Here is a 19,198-nt window from a genome sequence, read left to right as displayed (position 1 = left end):
AAGACATCTATAAGTCAATTGGTATGTTTTATTGATAGTTGAATCTAGACAATTCTTTGCTCAACCCTTGAACACACACTTCTCAATACTGTCTTTAATACTGGTCAGTATAAAAACAATTTTGGACACTAGTAGCATCTTTTTAACAACAAACCTACCTAACCAATAGATGTCAGTCAATTTTAAGCACTTCTGAGTTGGTCATTTATGAAATGATAACATTTTTTGTATTGAATATCCATATAGTATGTTTAGGAAATATCTATGTGAGCTATAAATAGGAAATATTCAATTAAAAGGCAGGACAAGTAACATAAATGGACATTGTTCTAGGAATAAATATTTGGGTATATACAGTTGTCTTTCTTTGAAGGAAAACACAAGAGAGGAAAAAAATGGTTTTTTTCCTGAGGAAAACTATCAGCCTACTTTGAGAATCTAAGTTCTTATTCCAACTTGCTAATTTGAGCAGTCAGTTTTTATTTGTAACACAGAAATCATATAGTCATATACTAAATTTTAAAATAAAATTGGCTTTTAAAAGTTCCAAAGCTACTCAATCAAAAAGAATTTCTATCTTTTTAAATTATATGACGTTCAACTAAAATTGCTTTATATATTATTTTCTAGAAACTATGAAAAATACATACTGTAATATTTTTAAATTACTAAATTAAAAAAATTCCCAGTATATAATGCTAGTTTTATAAAGTTCCAAAATCCATTGATGTTCTGAAGATAAATCAGCATTATTTACAGCAACCAAACTCCACGGAGCTTTCATCAACTAGGTCAACTTCCACCTGGGTTAGTCAGCATTACAGAAGGTTAGAAGCTTGCAGAGGAAATTATCTTTGTTTTTTACTATTCAGAATAAATACCCCATTTATTTTGCACCACTATAAAGAACTGAAATGGTTGAACAGTGAAAGTACAAAGTTGATAAACTATTTTGATTCCATAAAAGGAATTTTAAAATGTCACTGAGACACCACAATTTCACAACTAAATTGTAAAGATGCACATTCAAAAGAATATCTTTTTAAAGATTTGTTCAACTTTTGAATTGACCAATTAGAAAAAATTTTTAAATTGTGTAAAACCGCCTGTAAGGATGAGGAGAAAATCTGTAGCCCAATATGAGGTCTTCAGTGTGTAGCGATAACTCCCCTGGCACGCCAGCACCAAAGGCGCTGATGAGATATGCCCCAGCTGACCTCCATTTCTCTCATCACACACTTGAGACTGTGGGAATGGGAGCCCATCTCAGATTTGGTTGTGTATGCTCAGTTCCAAAAATCAGGAGCCCAGCCATTTGAATATATTTCATAATAAGTCAAACAACTTTCTATAAAATACCTACTAACAACCCTCTTCACGCCCATGCATTTTCTCAAACAGCTTTGTCTTACAGCCCACTCAGAATGCAGGGAAAACCATTACACCTGGCCACATGGTACCTATCAATCAACTTGCTCCAAAAATGAAAAACTTTCCTTTATGAAAGAATCATCTTTGTTTTTTTTCTCTATGGCATCCTTTGTGAAAATATACACATATATAACTTCTACTGTTGCCAAAATGCTTTACTGAAAAACCCAGGAATACCTGAGTTCTTTAACTAGCTTTTGCTTAAAAGTCTCTGAGTAATTTTTTAGAACTTAGTTAAAAGCATTAGTAGTGAGTATACGCAAAAGACCTAAGAATCAAAAATATGAAAACAAAGAAGGACCTAAAAGAAAGTAGATAGTGCCAGAACTTGAAGTACGTGGAGAAATTGGAAGAACCAAATTTTTCCACAGTCCTTCTTTCTAAAATCAGTAGTTACATTGCTATAATTTATACTTGTGAATATACTAATACAAAATTAAAAGAAAATAGGTAATACGAGCATAAAGGCTCTTAAAAAAAAAAAGGCTCCTGACTAGTTGTGTGAGCCTTGGAATGATCACCCGGTTACACTCAGACTCTACCAAGGCTCAGAAAGCAAATGAGGGATGGCTCAGAAAGGCCCCACCCTCCCAGAGGCCTTTCTTTAACTTATCGGGATACCAGGAACCAACTAATGGGGCAAAGGGCTAGCTATTTTTATCTTCCCTGGGTTAAAAAACTCAACAGAATATTTCTTTGGCACTTACATGCCCCATTTCCTTTTACTCTGCTCTAATTCGAAAGGAGGAAAGATATCTATTATTGATAACATAAACTTAACAGCTGATTCACTGAAAACAAGGCTCCAAAATCTGGCCTTCCCAAGCTGTAGCCAGGTACTGATGCCAGGACTCAGACTCTCCAGAACTGACAAAGCTGTATACATTTAAAAGGCTAAAGAGAAACCACTGAGTCGTTCACAAGTTTAAGAACGATGAGGTTTTAAATTACCTGATCGAGGCTTCAGGCCAAATGGAGCTGTACTGTTGGTGGTAGGAGAGATTGCTGGGGTGTTCTCGCTAATCTGTGATGTTTCAAGGAAAGAAAATTTTTTAAAAAACTGAAGCAGAACTATCCATGCTTCTCTATGCTCTAGGATTTTAATAAAACCACTTTTTGCATTTGCTGCTGTGTAATGAAGTCCTGACCCAACAGTATGATAATCAATGCATCTTCACTTTGCAAATGCTTTAAATAGCATAATCAACAGAATTGTTTTGGAGGGATCCATTCAATTTTATTTGCTCATTATAAAAATATTTTACAAGCATGTGAAACTGGCAATCCTTTTCTGCTCCAGAATAGATGTGTGCATGTGTGTGCATAGGTATACACACACAAGCACACATTCGCATCCACTTTACAGAGGGCACATCTGATGAAGAATCTCATAACACAATTAGGTGAAGAAACAGATAACACTGACAGGATATTTCATCTATAGGGAAGCCACACACTGAATCATTTATGGATAACAAGACTTTCTAAATGTTGCCTATTTGAACTATTTCACTTCTTTTCTATAAAGATGTTCCCATCTTTGGTTTTCAAAATATATCTTCTAAAATTGATATTTAATTATGGATAGGGCCAGATAAGGCTCTGATAGCTAATTAGAGAGACTGCTGCAGAGAATTTGCAAATAATGAACTCATTCATCATGACAATCTTAGACTATATATTTCTGTAAAAGATATTCCAATTCAGGTTTCACAGACTACCTCAGCTTTTATTAATCTTCAAGAAACTTACCTCATTTGGAGAATACTTGCTCCCATTACTCTGTAATGTTAGATCATTTTGCACCTTAAAGAAGAAAATAAATGCATGGTATGCTGAATTAGACTATAAAACTACTGAGGCAAGAACTGTGTCTTTTTTACTTCTATCATACCTTGGCACGTAGGTGCTGATGAATATACATTGAATGAATTAATTAGTGTGTTAAGTAGCTAAGTAAGTTATACTTATATTTTCTAAAAGCATGCAGCTGTATTCACAGAGAAATACATCTAAAGTATCACATAAACTAAGCAAAGGGATTTCCCAGAGCAAAGAAGTCAGCCCGAACCTTCTGTGAACATCAGGAACCTGTGGGCTCCCACCCCCATTTTAACTCCAGGTTTTTGGAAATGGTTTGAGGCAGCAGTTCCGAAATATGCAGAATCTCATTGGAAGCTTTTAATAAGAACACATGCCTTGACCCCAAATTAGTGGGAAAATCTTATGCTGTCAATTCAACATCAGTTTGTTTTGGCAGCCAATGCTTATTTTATCCAGATCTGCCTTCTTTATATGGTAATCAAGAACCCCACTGATTCACCTTAATAAAAAATTTGGCGATGGCCAATATATAAACATCTTCATATATACTATGCCAAATTAGCATAAATTTAAGATGTTTTTCTATTCCTACTGTTGAGGAGTGCTATTAAAAATATGCTCAACTGTGACAAATTGAAAGAAAAAACATTTTTAGAATAAAATGTCATTAATTTCCCTACCCAATTAAATAGCTTTGTTAGAACTGTTAACAAGTAACCACAGGTTTGACTCTACATAAGCAACTCCTTCCACTAATTTTTCCCGTTGTTTTCCGCTCCAGCATCCTCCCCTAGACAATATTATTTATGTACATGAAAATATAATTTGCAATTCTTCCTGAATGGATGCCAATGCTACCCAAACTTGATATGAACAATCATCTAAAGTGTATTTATGGTGAGAATGTGATGTACCACTAATTACAAATCACTTCATAACCTTGGCCTCACCTATCTAACTGGGCACCACTCAAGATTTTTTCCTGGTTCACACAGTGCCTTGATTCTACCATGGCCATGCTGCCTTGCTCAGCACAGCTGCCTTGCTCAGCACAGAACTGGACTGATTTAAATCTAACTGCCCCCAAAATCTAGGTTTACTTCCCTCTCCTTAAACTCTCTATCCCTCCTCCCCCGGCCCCCCAGCTCCCAGGGCACCTAAAACACTCAGGATAACAAACCATCTCATATTCTTCTCTAAATTTTTTCGGTATCTAAGTCTTCTTTCTTCCATAATTTTTAAAATGCCTTAAAAGCGAGGGTAAGTTCATATCCTTCATATAGAAGTCCTTGACAACAAAAACACAAGTATTCAACAAATACTGGCTCATTCATTCAAGACTATACTAAAGATATTACTTTCTTCCTGGAAGAGAGAATATAAAAATAGCCAAATCATGAATGAAGATCACATTTAAGTTTTACATAATCTTTATACTGGCCTTGCTAATCTACTCCTTCCTTCTCTTTTCCTCTAGCTTGAGACTTTCTTTTTCCACCACAGTCAGCTATTCTCCTCCCTTTTTAAAATCATGGAGATATGTCTGTCACGAACAGAGAATTGCTTTAGTATAGTCTTGAATGAATTAGCCAGTATTTGTTGAATACCAATGAGGCCCAGATAGAAACAATGTGCTCCCAAGTGTGACACCCTGAGAAGGACACGACATCAGACTGTGTAGTATATCCCAAACTGCAGAACCTCAATCTAATCATGAAGAAATATAAGTAACTTCTGTTCTACAAAATAAGAGGCATCTCATTAAAAAAGAAAAACAAAACAAAACAAAAAAACAAAAAAAGGACTATATTCTTCAAAATTTCAAAGTCATAAAAAGCAAAGAAAGGTTATGAAAATGTTCCAGAATAAAGGAAACTATATTAGAAACCTGACAACTACCTGCTTCTAGACTGGAACCTATACTGGAGGGGGAAAAATGCTATGAAAGATATTAGACCAACCTACATCTTTTGAATATGGATGGTAGATTAGATGAACATATTTTATCAATGTAAATTTATAAAGTTGATAATTAAAATGTGGTTATGTAAGGTAAAAACCTCTATTCTTAGAAAACATACTGAAATGTTTAGGGATAAGAGACCATGACATATGAAACTTACCCTCAAATTTTCAGAAAAAGAACTATGTGTGTGGAAAAAGAGAAAGAGACAGAACAAATGATACTGCAAATGTGATAAAATATTACTCATGGGTAAATCCGAGTTAAAGGTTCTAATTTTTTTTTGTAACCTTTTGTATAATCATTTTTTTTTTCTCCAAACTTTTATAAGGTTAAAATTATTTCCAAATAAGAAGAGTTTTTGTTTGTTTCTTTGTTTCTTTGTTTTTGTTTTTAAAGTGGGCCTGCACTTCATAGGTAACATGTCTCAAAAGGATTTTGGTGAAATGAGCCCAGGGCAATTTCAAATAAGACTTCCTGGTGTCCCACTGTTGAAGACACCTCCACCCAGGGAGAGGGGTGTGCAGTGATTCTGTCTAAACCACACCAACGATAATAACAGAGTGTAGAGTAACAGTAAGGTGCCCTGGATTGTGAGACCAATCCCAATTGACAGAAAATGAGGTGAAGCTTAGAACGGTTGCCCACAGGCACCCATATTTAGTAAGTCTTTGAAATGGAACTGAAACAACACAATTCTAAGTCACTGTGCTCAACAATAAACCATACTCTGAGAACATGGCTTTTTGATCACAGTTCTTTTTCTCCTTATTTAACACAGATACTTAGCTAGTTAAGAGTGTGAAACTTCTTTAGGACAGTACATGTTCAGACACCTCAGGGGACATATATCAGTTTTTCCCAAAATCAGCCAACCTAAACCCATTCACTGAGAAGGGATGAAATAGGTTGTAACCTATGTTTCACTCAAAGTTAGCAGCTCAAACCTTCCACTCCACGACTGTTTCTTTGAGACCTTCTAGGCTCATCTTTAGTTTTATGTCACAACTGCTTTAGACAGCCACCAAATTTCACCCAATGTAACTACACCTTTATTCTGTCCACAAATGCCTCCACCAGTTTTGCTTTGCTATATTCTTTTAATACTCCTACGCACTTCCAGAATCCTTTGTTCTTGTCTTTCAAGTCTTTTCTAATTTATTTGCACCTGGCCAGTTCATAGGCTTCTTTCATGGCTGCACTGAATGGTCCTACTCCGTTTCTAACACAGAGCAGGTTCCCTATGGATCTTAGTTGCCCTCACCTGATTCAGCAAGGCTATCCAACACAAAACATTTAGAGAATTTAATAGAAATAGCCTACTCTCATCTCTAATGGAAGGTGAAGTATAACAGATAAGCAAGAAAACTAAAGAGGGAAAAAGTATAAAAATTTTTGAAAATAGATCTTGAACAAAATTGAATATTGGTCTTACTAAGCAATGTTCTACCCCATGATAAATCTTTACAGAATATAGAAGCCACTGTTCTATGGCAGAATACTGTACGGAGCTCTGCTTAATCCAAGAGCAGCCTTACCTCACACACCGGAGATGTCTCCAGCTGTATTTGACCACTGTAGGAATGAGGGGGAAAAAAGATATAAAGTGGAATTTAAAGTATATATAGTTCCGTGTAAAAAAAGAAAACATATTTAGTTTTTAAAAGGTCAACATACTTTAGTGCAGAATCTTGTAATTCTAAGGCTTCTGCTGATTCCGTAGGATAAAAGTTTACAACACTTCTCTCTGTAATATCTGTGCTTAATCTAAAGAGTAGGGAAAAAACGTTAGTAAATTTATTAAAATTTTAATAAATTCTACTTTTGGTCACTTAATTTAAAATTTTAATATGCAAAAAGTTATGTTCACCATTAGGCTTAAATAATGAAAAGTTTATGGTAGAAACTTCAAACTACGTAGTATTTTCCCATCATTTGCCAAATTTAATGTAATCTTAATATAACTTTCTATCTTCTTTTGGTATCAAAATCCAACTTATTTGAAATGTAACAGTAATTTCTGTAAAGTCATAATATTCATAGGTAGTACACAATAAATTTTATTCTAGAACTTGGTTAATTTACAGAAGCAAGTAAAGTTGCTAAGGGTACTATATTATGGTATATGTACTAAGAGTACTTTGTTTTAATCTCTCTGATATACATTAATATGCTCACTCAAAAAAATAAGAATTCATAAGCATTTTTATTTTTGAATGGTCTTACTTTCTAAATTTCTGCAACTTTAAAAGTGGAAGGTTTTTTTTTAGGATCTATAAAACCAGGAATTTCTATAAGTTAAATAAAAGTTACAAAGCTATCTTAAAAGGCAGGAATGAGTTCATATCATACATGTCTATTTAAAATGCTATCAAACAATCAGAAATCCTTATGAGAAGAAACCAAGATAAAGGCAAAATAGGGAGCAATTCCATTTTTTGATGTTAAGTTTGTATGAAAGGTAAATCTCTACAATTTAAGCCAATAATCATCAACTTAACTAAAACAACCACATAAATGTTGGGATCTATGAAATATGAGATAAAGGAAAAACCCAATGGGTATGCAAAGTTTTTATTACTAATATTAAGTCCCAAGCAGCTAGAAATAAATGACCTCTTGAAGTGTCCTCTTTTTATCAGAAACAAATACAGGACTCAGTCTTTATTACTATTACACTGGCTCACAGAAGCATTATTATAAAGTTACAACTGTCTTATAATAATTATTTCAGGATGAACAACAAAAGATCTAAAGCAGCCAAAGTAATTATTTTAGGGAGGAAATGAAATCCACGTAATGTTTTATAACATAATCTAATTTTAAAATATCACTCCGTAAAGATACAAATCAACTATCACTTAGAAGGTTACTCGGGACTGTTTTCTTCCACAATTCAGCATGTACCCACCATTCCCACTCACTCACATACTTGGCAACTCATTGCCTTAGACATTTCTAAGCTGGAGAGGAGGAAACTCGAGATCTTCAGTTACTCTCACTTTTCAAGAAGGATGACAAAACTGAGGCCCAGAGTGGAAAGCTACTCCCTCCAGGTCACTCAGACCTTACTCCCTGGTTCCTGTCCCTATTCTCACACCACTGCTATTTCCACCTAAGGAGGCTGCTCTCTTTTGCTCTGATGCTCAAGCCTGGCTGTGGCGTCTTCCTTGTCACATCACATCTTCAAGGCTCTGTCCTGGACTTATACTCCCTTCCTATCGATATGCTTGCCCTCGAAACCTCACCCTCTTATACAGCTTCTGTCACTTTGGCACCTTGTGAAAATGACTTTCAAATAAATCTAAGTCTCTAAGTCCCAGAACTAAACATCTAACAGCTGAATGGATAAAGCCACATTGCCACCTTGAATACTATTCAGCACATCTTAAACTGACCCCATCATCCTCTCCTTCAAATCTGCTGTCCCTCCTGGTTCCCCATCTCAGACAGAGATACTGGGGGCTCAGGTCTAAAACTGTTCCCTTCCAGCCTTTTCATCATCCACTTCAAATGATCATCAAAGAACTACAGTAGTACCTACCACTGAGTATCTACAATATATATAAAAGTACTAAAAAATATGTAAAAATACCTACAGAAAAATTTCCATCATAATATATTTCCTTCCAGTTTAAGTTTTTTCTAAGCTTCTTACGAAATTGAGACCTAATTCTATCTATATAATTGGGATCAAACTTTATATATTCTATTTACTTTTTTAAGTTTAACAGTAAATAATGAGCATTGTAAAATATACTGGAAACTTTACAAAACACTTTATTGGCTACATTATATTTACTTTATTAATAATAAGCAAAATATATTTCTTTTTTTTCAAATATTTGCTATTAAAAACACCTTCCCCCTCACAATCTTTGTTCATACCTTTTTGTCCCTTAGGATAAACTTTTGGAATTCATTTAAGTAAATGGTTTATATATATTTTTTTAGATCACAACTACCTACTACTAGAATGCCTTTAGAAAGGTTTTGACAATTTACTTTCCTATTAGTAGTTTATATATTGTTCTTAATCCTTCCAGAAGTTTGACTCTTACTTATGGACCTTGGGAAAACAGGCAGTTAAAATGACTTTTCTTTGTTAGTAGTTAGACAGAGCCCATACAAATATTTTTTAAAAGTGAGATAATGTACTCAGTGAATTAGTATGCATTATTTACCCATGAGGTCCAGGCCAAGGAAAGATATGCATACCTGTTGGGGTCTTGTAGCAGATCTACTGCTTCTCTCATATGTTCAATCATCACTATATCCATGTCCTGGTCTTTGGATGAACTTATTCTGCAGCATGAAACCAAGTATGAGCATAAAAATGGTTACAGAACATGAATATCATATAAATTCTTAAGAGCAAAATTACAAAAATCCATCTAACATATAAATATGATTTTGACAAATTCAGCATTATAATGAAGACCTGTCAATACCAGATGTGGATTGCCAGAATGTTGTAGAAAAAGCTCCCAAATTAGGGAAGCCCAGCTCTGCTGTAAAGCAACTCACACAAAGTCTCAATGCCTGTCCACCTCTATCTGTTCATCTGTACAAGCCAGGCGATGGACCAGCTGGTGGTTCTCATACTGTGCTTCCCTGAGCCTTACGGGAGCTCAGCTACAGTGCATCTACACTACTTTCAGACCTCCCAACTCCAGTTCAACCAGCGTAGCTCAGTTTTACTACTTTCATAAAATATGGACTTCGGGGTGGGACAGAAGTTTACAGTCTAAGCTCTACATGCAGCAAAATCATCTGCAGCACTTAAAAAAAAAAAAAAAAAAATGCCAGGCCTGATAGTCCCAAGTAGGTCTGACTAGGGCTGGGGCATTTTACTATGCTCTACAGATGATCCTGATTTATAGGCAACATTGAGAACAATAGGTAAAGATTAAAAATGGGGTTTTCAAAGCTTTACATAGTTTAGAAAAGTCCTTCCCTATAATGCTATGATTCTATAATCAAGCTAGGTCTCCCCGGCATCACAGAAATATATCCAATGAATGCTGGTAATACTGGACAATGATTTGAAAGGAACTTTTTAATGCTTTTAAAGGGTGAGAGAGATTTGATCATGGTTACTTCTTTCCCCAACAGAACATAAGCCATTGTCTTTCTGTAAGTGGAGAAATTTTTTAATAATGTGGCAAATCCTCCCTCAGGGGAAAATCTCCACAAGGCAGGATGGAAGGTCTAGGCCTACAGGCCATGTCATGGAAAACAAAATCCTGGGAACCAAAATTCTACTCTGTGCCACATGGTCTAAACTTAGTTCTCCTGGGAATGGTTCATCAGCTGATAGATCACTCATGCCCTCCCGGGGAAAGCCTGCCAAGAAAATCTTTATAGGCAAGAGAACAGAAGGATATTCATCTGGTGTGAGATTCCTTGGGTTCAATCCTGGTCCTCTGAGACCTTGGGGGCAATATAATCAATCTCTCTGTGCCTCAGTTCTGTCATCAATGAAATGGGGGATAACAAATAGAACTTAACTCATAGGGTTGTTGTAAAGGTAAAATTATAACTACCCGCGAAGTGTTTAGGACAGTATCTGACATATGGTATTTAGTAAATGTTAGCTGTTATAATTATTCAAGGCAAATGGTTTTTATTAGAGGCAAATGATTTTTTCAGATCTTAAACCAAAAGGCACTGGGTAAAAAAGGGGGACTAGGGCTACTTTAGGTCCAGTTGTCAGCTTCTTTACACCAATAGAAGGAAGCTAGAATGTTCACTTTAGAAATTCGAATTCCATGAATGACATTTCTACATACAGCCTTAAATTTGATAAAACACAGGGCCAAAGAAGAGGTATAACCTTGCATTGTATTGCTCTAATACTATGGTAATAAGCATGAGACAGGCAAACTGGCAACTTCCTATCATTATTATTGGGTAAGAATGTCAGCTTGTCCAAAGAAAAGTAGGCAAGAATTCTGTCATGACAGGGCTGCCTGTCTGCTTGAAACATGAACTTTTAAGGATAGTGGCTCATTACCAGGCCCTCCGTACTCACATTCCCTCAGACTGCCAGTGTGTGTCCTCTTCTATCCGTAACAGTTCTTCACAGTCCTCTGCCCCATCCTGTGGACAGAACACACAGGTCCTGAGAGCCGCTGGCTATCAACAGTCAACAGTCAAACCCTGCCCCAGCCCATGTTCATGGCAGCGCTATTCACAATAGCCAAAAGGTGGAAACAACTCAAGTGTCCATCAATGGATGAACAAAACGTAGTCTATATAAAGAATGGAACAGTATTTAGCCTTAAAAAGGAAAGAAATCCTGACACATGCTACAATGTGGATGAACCTTTAGGACATTGTGCTAAGTGAAATAAGTCAGTCACAAAGACAAATAATGTATGATCCACTTTTATGAGATTCCTAGAGTAGTCAATTTCACAGAAATAAAAAGTAGAATGGTGGTTGCCAGCGAATGGGGAAGGGGGAGGAATGGGGAGTTAATGTTTAGTGGGTACTGTTTCAGTTTCACAAGATGAAAAGAGTTCTGGAGACGGAGGGTGTGACGATTGTACAATAACGTGAAAGTACTTAACACCACTGAATTTTACACTCAAAAATGGCTAGGATGGTAAATTTTATGTTACAAGTGTTTTATCATAATTCAAAATAAAATTAAAACAATCTGGTCTAGGACCACAATACCTGTTAACCTACTGTCAGAAATTTAAAACATAATTAGTTATTGCCCTCTTAGGACCTCCTGATGTTCAGATTCCTTTGACGGGCTTGTCAGTCACATGAGAATATGCATTCTAGTGTTTGTGAGAGAAGGGCTGTGTGCGGGGGTAGGGTGTCATTAGGAGAAAAAGAACGTATAGAATACTTAACAAGGAAAATGCCTCAAGTGATATCTTAACAGTTTTCATGCTTACAATATCTAGCTTTCACTGAAATGCAACCGCCTCTTTATTTTCCCAAAGAAACATTCATGGGAGCATTGGAAGGGTGTGTCCCCATTAGAACTTCCACATTCTTCTTTCCACTACCATCTCTGACACAGAGAAATGCTGTTTTAACTTGGCCAACAGCTAGAACGGAAATCACCCCAAATGGGGGTACATCTCCTTGGCAAGGAAGGAACCATAGCCAAAAGGACTGTTTTCTTCTTCAAGATTCTGACACGTCATTAACTAACTCAAGCCAAGCCAATTCTCCAGATGTGTCACTGAGCACAAGTCTCCTTCTGAGGAGGTGGCTTGCTGCCTGATGCCAGTCTCTGGCTTGAAAAACACTGAGACGTTTTCTATATTGATCATATTTTTAGTGCACCATAAAGTCAACACAAAAATTACTGTGCCACACCATCCAAATGATAGAGAAATTCATGAGAGAAAATATACTACCAGAAATGACCCGGAAAACATGTTCCTATCTTTTATTGTTGGATTTCAACTACAGAAGCAATGAGTATTTCCCTCTAATTTTCGATTTCATAATACAAAGTAGCCAATGGCATGAAACATCAGTTTTTCTTTCAGTATGCAAAATAGGGCTTACTGGGTTTCTTTTGCTAAGTTAGACAGTTATAGAGCTGATCCTCATTATGTGTGAATTCTGTATTTATGAATTTGCCTACTCACTAAAATTTATTTGTGACCCCAAAATCAACACTCGTGGTGCTTTCAGAGTCATTCACAGACATGCGTAGAATGCTGAAAAACGTGAGTCCCCGACATGTATGTGCCGGCAAGGCGATGCTCTGCTTTCTTATTTCAACTCTCATAATGTAAACAAGTGTCCTCTTCAGAGTCTATTTAGTGCCAATTTTCACATTTTTGTGCTTTTCTGGGTGATTTCGCTGTTTAAAATGCCCCCAAGCATAGTGTTAATGTGCGGTCGAGTGCTTCTAAGTGCAAGAAGGCTGTGATGTGTCTTACAGAGAAAACATGCGTGTTAGACAAGCTTCTTTCAGGTACGAGTTACAGTGGTGCTGGCTGTAAGTTCAATGTTAATGAGTCAACAATACATATTAAATAAGGTGTCTTCAAATAGAAACACATATAAAGTAAAATACATAAAACACAATAAAGCAAGGTTACATATTAACCATTTGATGATATGTTGTGAACCAGAGTTTCGTGGGAACCTATCACTGTATTTTCCCTAGGAGAAATGGCTCAGTATTTGATAATTCAGTTTGAGGTGACTTTACAGAACAGAACTGCCGTGAATAATGAGGATCAACTCTAGTTACAAAAGCACGAGATGCTAATTCAGTGGAGCGAGAACAAGATTAGATACAACACAGAACTCTTGGTCCTCAAGGAGTGGTCAGCACACTTGCTGGCTGTCAAGCACACTCTCTCTGGCTTTTAAAGTCATGCACCTCAAGGCTAAAATGGGCCTGATTTTCAATGTACGACTTTTAATTACAGATTTAGGTTTTATTTTATTATTAGTGTTCTTCTCTCAACTTTCCAAGAGATTCTTGAAGGAGCGGGCACCTAGGAAACATTTGCCAAGTGGATTTCTACACCCCTATTTGCTCCTCTAGACTCTGCCTATAGGATCCATTCTGTACAACAGCCCTTTGCTTCCTGAAATCTCTGAATCTAGAGAAACTGCTTTTCGTAAATAGCATGCTTTATTTTACTAACTGCTTTGATTGTTTTTCTTCAGGGTTTCATCTTTACTTTATTTAGATTCTCAACTTAAGATGAACTCTTCATAAAATAAAGACAAAAGCCCAATTTTCCATGTTTTGTGACAGGCTTATCCTAGAACTGTTAGACAGAGGTCAAATCTGGGAGAGCCTTGTGAGAACCACTGGCCTCAGAGCAATGTCATTAGACTGATACGTTAGGAGACTGGCTGGTGGTAGAACATAAAGTATGTATATGTGTGAGCACACGCGTGTGTATGTGCACGCACACACACATGTGCATATGGGAAAAGGATATTGGATAAGAAGTTGGTGTGAGGGACTCCTGCAGTCATGGAAATTAGAAATGATGAAGCTCAACTAGAGCAATGTCGCTGGAGGTAGAGGGTAGCAACGAGGCAGCGGGCATGAGACAGTCTGAAACAACAATCGATGGAATGATTAATGATGGATTAGATATAGAGTAAAGAATTAAAGATTTCTGTGTTTCCTCCTCCTACCGGCATATCTTGTTTTATTCCACTTCACTTTATTGAGATATTGCAGTTTTTACAAACTGAAGGTAAGACCCTCCACCCGCAAAAAAAACTGTGGCTCATTTAAGGTTTAGATGATAGTTAGCAATTTTTTAGGAATAAAGTATTTTTAAATGAAGATATGTATATTTTTTTAGATATAACGCTACTGCACACTTAATATAATGTAAACATACTTTACAATATAATGTAAACATAGTTTTATACACATCAGAAAACCAAAAAATTCATGTGATTTGCTTTATCTCAATATCTGCTTTATTGCAGTGTGGTCTGGAAGCAAACCCACAATATTTCTGAGGTATGCCTGTATATAACTTTGGAAATAATCTTAGTTTCTACAAATGTTGAGTCCTATATTAGGTTCTTTATTTTTGTCTTGAGGGCATAAAGACCTCTTGAGCACGTAAAAGTATTGTACAGTGTAAAATTCAGCTATTTTCTTCCCAGCTCCCTTGGAGGCGGTGCCCAGAGATGTTAGTTTAGACAGAGTCCAGAAATTATAATATAAAATCAGGAAATAAGGATGAACTCTTAGAGACCCCACACTTGGCTTTAACACATGAACTCAGAGACCATCAACTCTCGAAAGCCACGATGAATCTGAATTTTACCAAAAGGATTATCTTCATGATTCTTGGGTGCCACGGCACGTACCATAAAGACTGGCAGAAACATACCACGGCACCTAATGCCTCAAAGTGGAACCTTAACTATCAACTTTAGTAAAAGGATAGATTTTCCCTCTTCTTTTTGCCACTGCTATGATGAAGCCTCACCTGACAGCTTAGTGGCTTCACCCAACCTTTCAGCACCTCAGTGCAACTACGACAGTCTAGAATAAGTGTCCTTAGAGTGATCTTTCCAAAAAGGAAAGACATTCATTTCCAGGTCTTAAAAGTCTCTGTTTTTCTCTTTATACTATGGATATACTCCCAAGAGAGGCATTCATCTAGAATACATTGAAGAGAATGTGAAACCTGTCTAGTTTAGCTTTTATTGAATGGTAATGGTAAATGTGATGTCTGCTAATCGATATAATGCACTAAGCAGTGGAATGTTGTGTATTTTCTGAATACAAAAGAAAATAATACACATATGTCAACAAATGGAGAGGTATTGTATTGGAGGAACTGCTCCTAATGTCAGATAATAAATATGCTGAGCTTTGAGATGACGATATAAAGGCTGAGGAAGGTAACAGGAAGCTGACATTTAAAGTGATGGATTAGTACTCTTGAACCAAATGCAAGTAAATAAATAAATAAATTGGTTGATACTCAACTTACCTTATTATAGTTTATAAATTCCGAGTGAAGAACATCTGTTCCATGGGTAAATTGGTCTCTTTCTTCTCCTAAGCTGTCATTGTCACCCACAAGGGAAGACTCTGGTTGAAATTCCTGATGAAATTCCCCTATTAGGAAAATATGAAGACAAGTAGAAAGCATGATTTCATGAACCAATGAACAAAGTACAGATTACCCTCGAATGTATCGTCTAATTATTTCAATCTTCTCTCTTACCTCTTAAGGAAGTATATGAATGACCCAAGTATTTTCTCCCTCAAAGGATATGAGGAAAAGACAAAAAAAGAAGAGGAAGAAGAAAAGTAAAATAAACAGAAAGCCCCAGACTGAACTTTAAAGTTGAGGCCTCTATATGGCCTAGTTCCTTATGAAAGAAATGAAACTTCCTCTTACTTTTTTAAGGAACAGAGAAAAGAAAGTATAAAAGAGAGCTTTTGTGCTCTCAGTAATGTGTGATTAGTAACTATTTCAAATCCAAAATTCAACAAATATTTATTGAGCAACTACCTCATAGCAGGTATTATGCTAAACATTGTAAGGGATTTAAGAAAATTAAGTCAAAATCTGACTCATGGTCTTTACGCAGCAAACAATCTCAAGGAAGAGTATGGGAAGGAACTAAAGAATCAAAAATCATAACAAAAGATGTGACTATGATAAGGGCCACATAGGGAGGAACATATTCTCAGAGCACATCCAACTAGAATATGTTCCAGAGGGTATAGGAGAGGCAAAAACATGAAGCAGATCTCTTTTCTCAGATCTGAAGACTAAAAAGGACCAAGGGCTCCTGGCCTGCAGAATACTTGCTTTTGTAACAGAGGGGAAAAGACTCACTGCTAACAAATTACTGTATTTTAAAAATTTTCTTAAAACACTACCTCTTATACTGCGTAATGTAATAAGGCTTATCTAAATTAATAAAGTGGCAGTTATATTTTTGCATAAAGTATACAGTTATGTTTTTGGACAACATATGGTTCCAATCATGATCTCAGATTAACGTAAATGCTAAACTTAAGTGCTCAACTTAAAAACCTAAATGTAAAAAGCGAAAGCAAACACTAAACTTTGAGTTGGTTTAAATGGCTCTCCCATCACTAATGAGAGCGTATTCAAACTATTAGGGAAATAATCTGCATATTAATCTGTTCATATATCAAATTAGTAAACACTAAATTTCTGTAATTTCTTTAAGAGTCACTGAATAAACAGGAACAGTCAAAAATATTGCCATAATGTCATTAAGTGAGGGCTTCTCACCAAGATATAAAATACATTACTAGAATTTTGAAGGTATTCAAGACATAGAGTGCTTAGTAATCATTTGGTGATTATTAAATAACCACAGAACTTTAGAGCTGTAGAAGACATTAGAGATCATCTAATCTAATCATTTCATTTACAGGTGATTGAATTAAAGTCAATTGACTTACTCAAAGTCAAGGTGGGGGACATTTCTCTACCTTTCCCACCCTCACATGTTGTTAGCTCTGGCCATGTAACCAACTCTAGCTTATAAGCAATGGATGTGCCTTTTAGGCTCAGTCCATAAAAACTTCCTGTGAACAAACTCCTCCCCCATTGCCTTGAAACAGAAGTCTTGTATTAAAGATGGTGGAGTCACAGCATGAAAGGAGTTTGGGTTCTTGAATCACTAGCTGGTGGGGAGTTGTCTGTCAATCATTAACATCTATTTAGACTGAATTTGGATTGTGTTAAACTAATGAGATTTGGGGATTTTATGTATTACAAAGCTAGAGTTATACTAAATAATATATCAATATTTTCTTTCCAGTAACAGATTTAAAGAATCTTGCATAACTCTTCAGAATGAGAACAGTTCCACTATTTACTAGCTGCATGACCAATGGCACGTTACTTCAACTCTCTGAGCTTTGGTTTCCTCTATAAAATGGACATGATTAGAGTATCCACCTCAGAATTTTAAACTTTGAATGAGACCAACTTCACAGATTAGCATAGTACCTGGTGCATAGGAAAAGCTCAATAAACATTAACTATTATCACTGCCGTATTCGTGCAGGTATAACATAGCATTTGAAACAAAAACAAGCACTTTCTCCCCATCTTTCATTCTCAGACCTTTTACTGGACTAAGATGATGGCACGAGTCCTCCTTGATGATCTGTTCTTCTTCCATGATATTTGACATTGGCACATTGAGGCTAACTGTGTCTTCATCAGAAGGCTGAAAAGAAACAGGGCACTGCTTCATTCAAAGGCACTACATTCACATCAGTGCAGACTAAGAGAATGCTATGTGATTAAAAATGAACCAGACCGTGATTCTCAAAAACATAATATTCAGTAAAAGACGCCAGACACAGAGGTCAATTTCACTTATATAAGCTCAAAAACCGGCAAAACTATTCGATGGTGTTTGAAGTCAGGATAGTGGCTACTCTTGGGTTAGGGGGTGGGTGCATGAATGGGACTCTCTGGAGTGCTGGTAAAGCTGTTTCTTGACCTGGCAGCTAGTAATATGGGTATGCTCGTTTTGTCAAAATTCATCGAGCTAACACCTCTCTGTACACATGTTTGGAGCTGAAATTTTGTCAGGTGCCTGATGATATTTTCCAACCTGAGAGCCATAGTTACTGCACTAAGAAGTACTGTGTAATACCTAACAGAACAAAGGATACTTGCAAATACACTAACACACCAGCCCTAAATCTAATCAATTGTTTCAATAGTAATGTTATTATGAGATCTGAGAATAACACTAATTTACCAACACTCCATTAAGGTTTCATGTGGCTCATCACAAAAAGCAGGCAGTCAACTTCTGTGACAATATCACATTTATGTGTATTTTATATTAAACACTATGCTTTGGCTTATTTCCCTGTTTTAGGAGGAGGATGTTGCATTAAATGTATAAAAGTGCTACATGATTATAGGACTTAAAAGGAACATGTGTTTGTGCAGTTTTCGAAATAATACTTCCACTTGGTACTCAGAGTTAATTCTCTCTAGGGGTCTTGTTTCCCACATCAGTTGATGAAGTTTATTAAGAAAAATCTATCATTCTTTCACAAATGAAACATGAATCCTCATTTATCTTCCTATGTATCCACTTCAGTGTTGCTATTTAGTGAAAAGCTTTCCAAATCACAGGAATCAGGAACCTCCTCAGCAGCACACGCTTAAGGTGGTTGAGGCTTGATCCTAAATTCCTGAGGCTATTAGTGTTTATTTACTTTTGGACAGTGCTCAAATTGTTTAGAAACTGGCAGAAAACATGTATTTCATTCATTAAAGAGATGTTTGTTAAGCCCCCAATTTTGTGGCTTATCTCGAGAAAGATGTGTTTTTTCACTTCTTAGTGACAAATGCTAAATCAATTAGATAATGGCAACAGCCAAAGAAAGAGAATAAGGTGTGACCTTTGAACTCCATAATGAGATATAAGTGGGGAGCATGATCAACTGACCATAGATGGTGAAATACTGGCAAACAAAGTGAA

At 36.2% G+C, this 19,198-nt stretch overlaps 1 protein-coding gene across 2 annotated transcripts in view; it reads right to left on the bottom strand.

Moving 5' to 3' along the window:
* The window catches only part of LRCH1 (leucine rich repeats and calponin homology domain containing 1), a 176,439-nt gene that overhangs the window by 30,056 nt on the left and 127,185 nt on the right, over positions 1 to 19,198 (bottom strand). For both annotated transcript variants that reach the window (XM_015592894.2, XM_006916433.3), the window contains exons 8-15: positions 17,815 to 17,920; positions 15,688 to 15,815; positions 11,253 to 11,320; positions 9,437 to 9,523; positions 6,896 to 6,985; positions 6,757 to 6,793; positions 3,184 to 3,237; positions 2,383 to 2,455 (exon numbers count right to left, since the gene is read on the bottom strand). In XM_015592894.2, the coding sequence (XP_015448380.1) occupies positions 2,383 to 2,455; positions 3,184 to 3,237; positions 6,757 to 6,793; positions 6,896 to 6,985; positions 9,437 to 9,523; positions 11,253 to 11,320; positions 15,688 to 15,815; positions 17,815 to 17,920 (643 nt within the window). The remainder of the gene's footprint in view (positions 1 to 2,382; positions 2,456 to 3,183; positions 3,238 to 6,756; positions 6,794 to 6,895; positions 6,986 to 9,436; positions 9,524 to 11,252; positions 11,321 to 15,687; positions 15,816 to 17,814; positions 17,921 to 19,198) is intronic.

The sequence above is a fragment of the Pteropus alecto genome, unplaced genomic scaffold (assembly GCF_000325575.1).
Source record: "Pteropus alecto unplaced genomic scaffold, ASM32557v1 scaffold24, whole genome shotgun sequence".
Taxonomy (NCBI): domain Eukaryota; kingdom Metazoa; phylum Chordata; class Mammalia; order Chiroptera; family Pteropodidae; genus Pteropus; species Pteropus alecto.
Note: the sequence above shows the minus strand (reverse complement) of the source record. Positions and strands in the feature narration are given on the sequence as shown.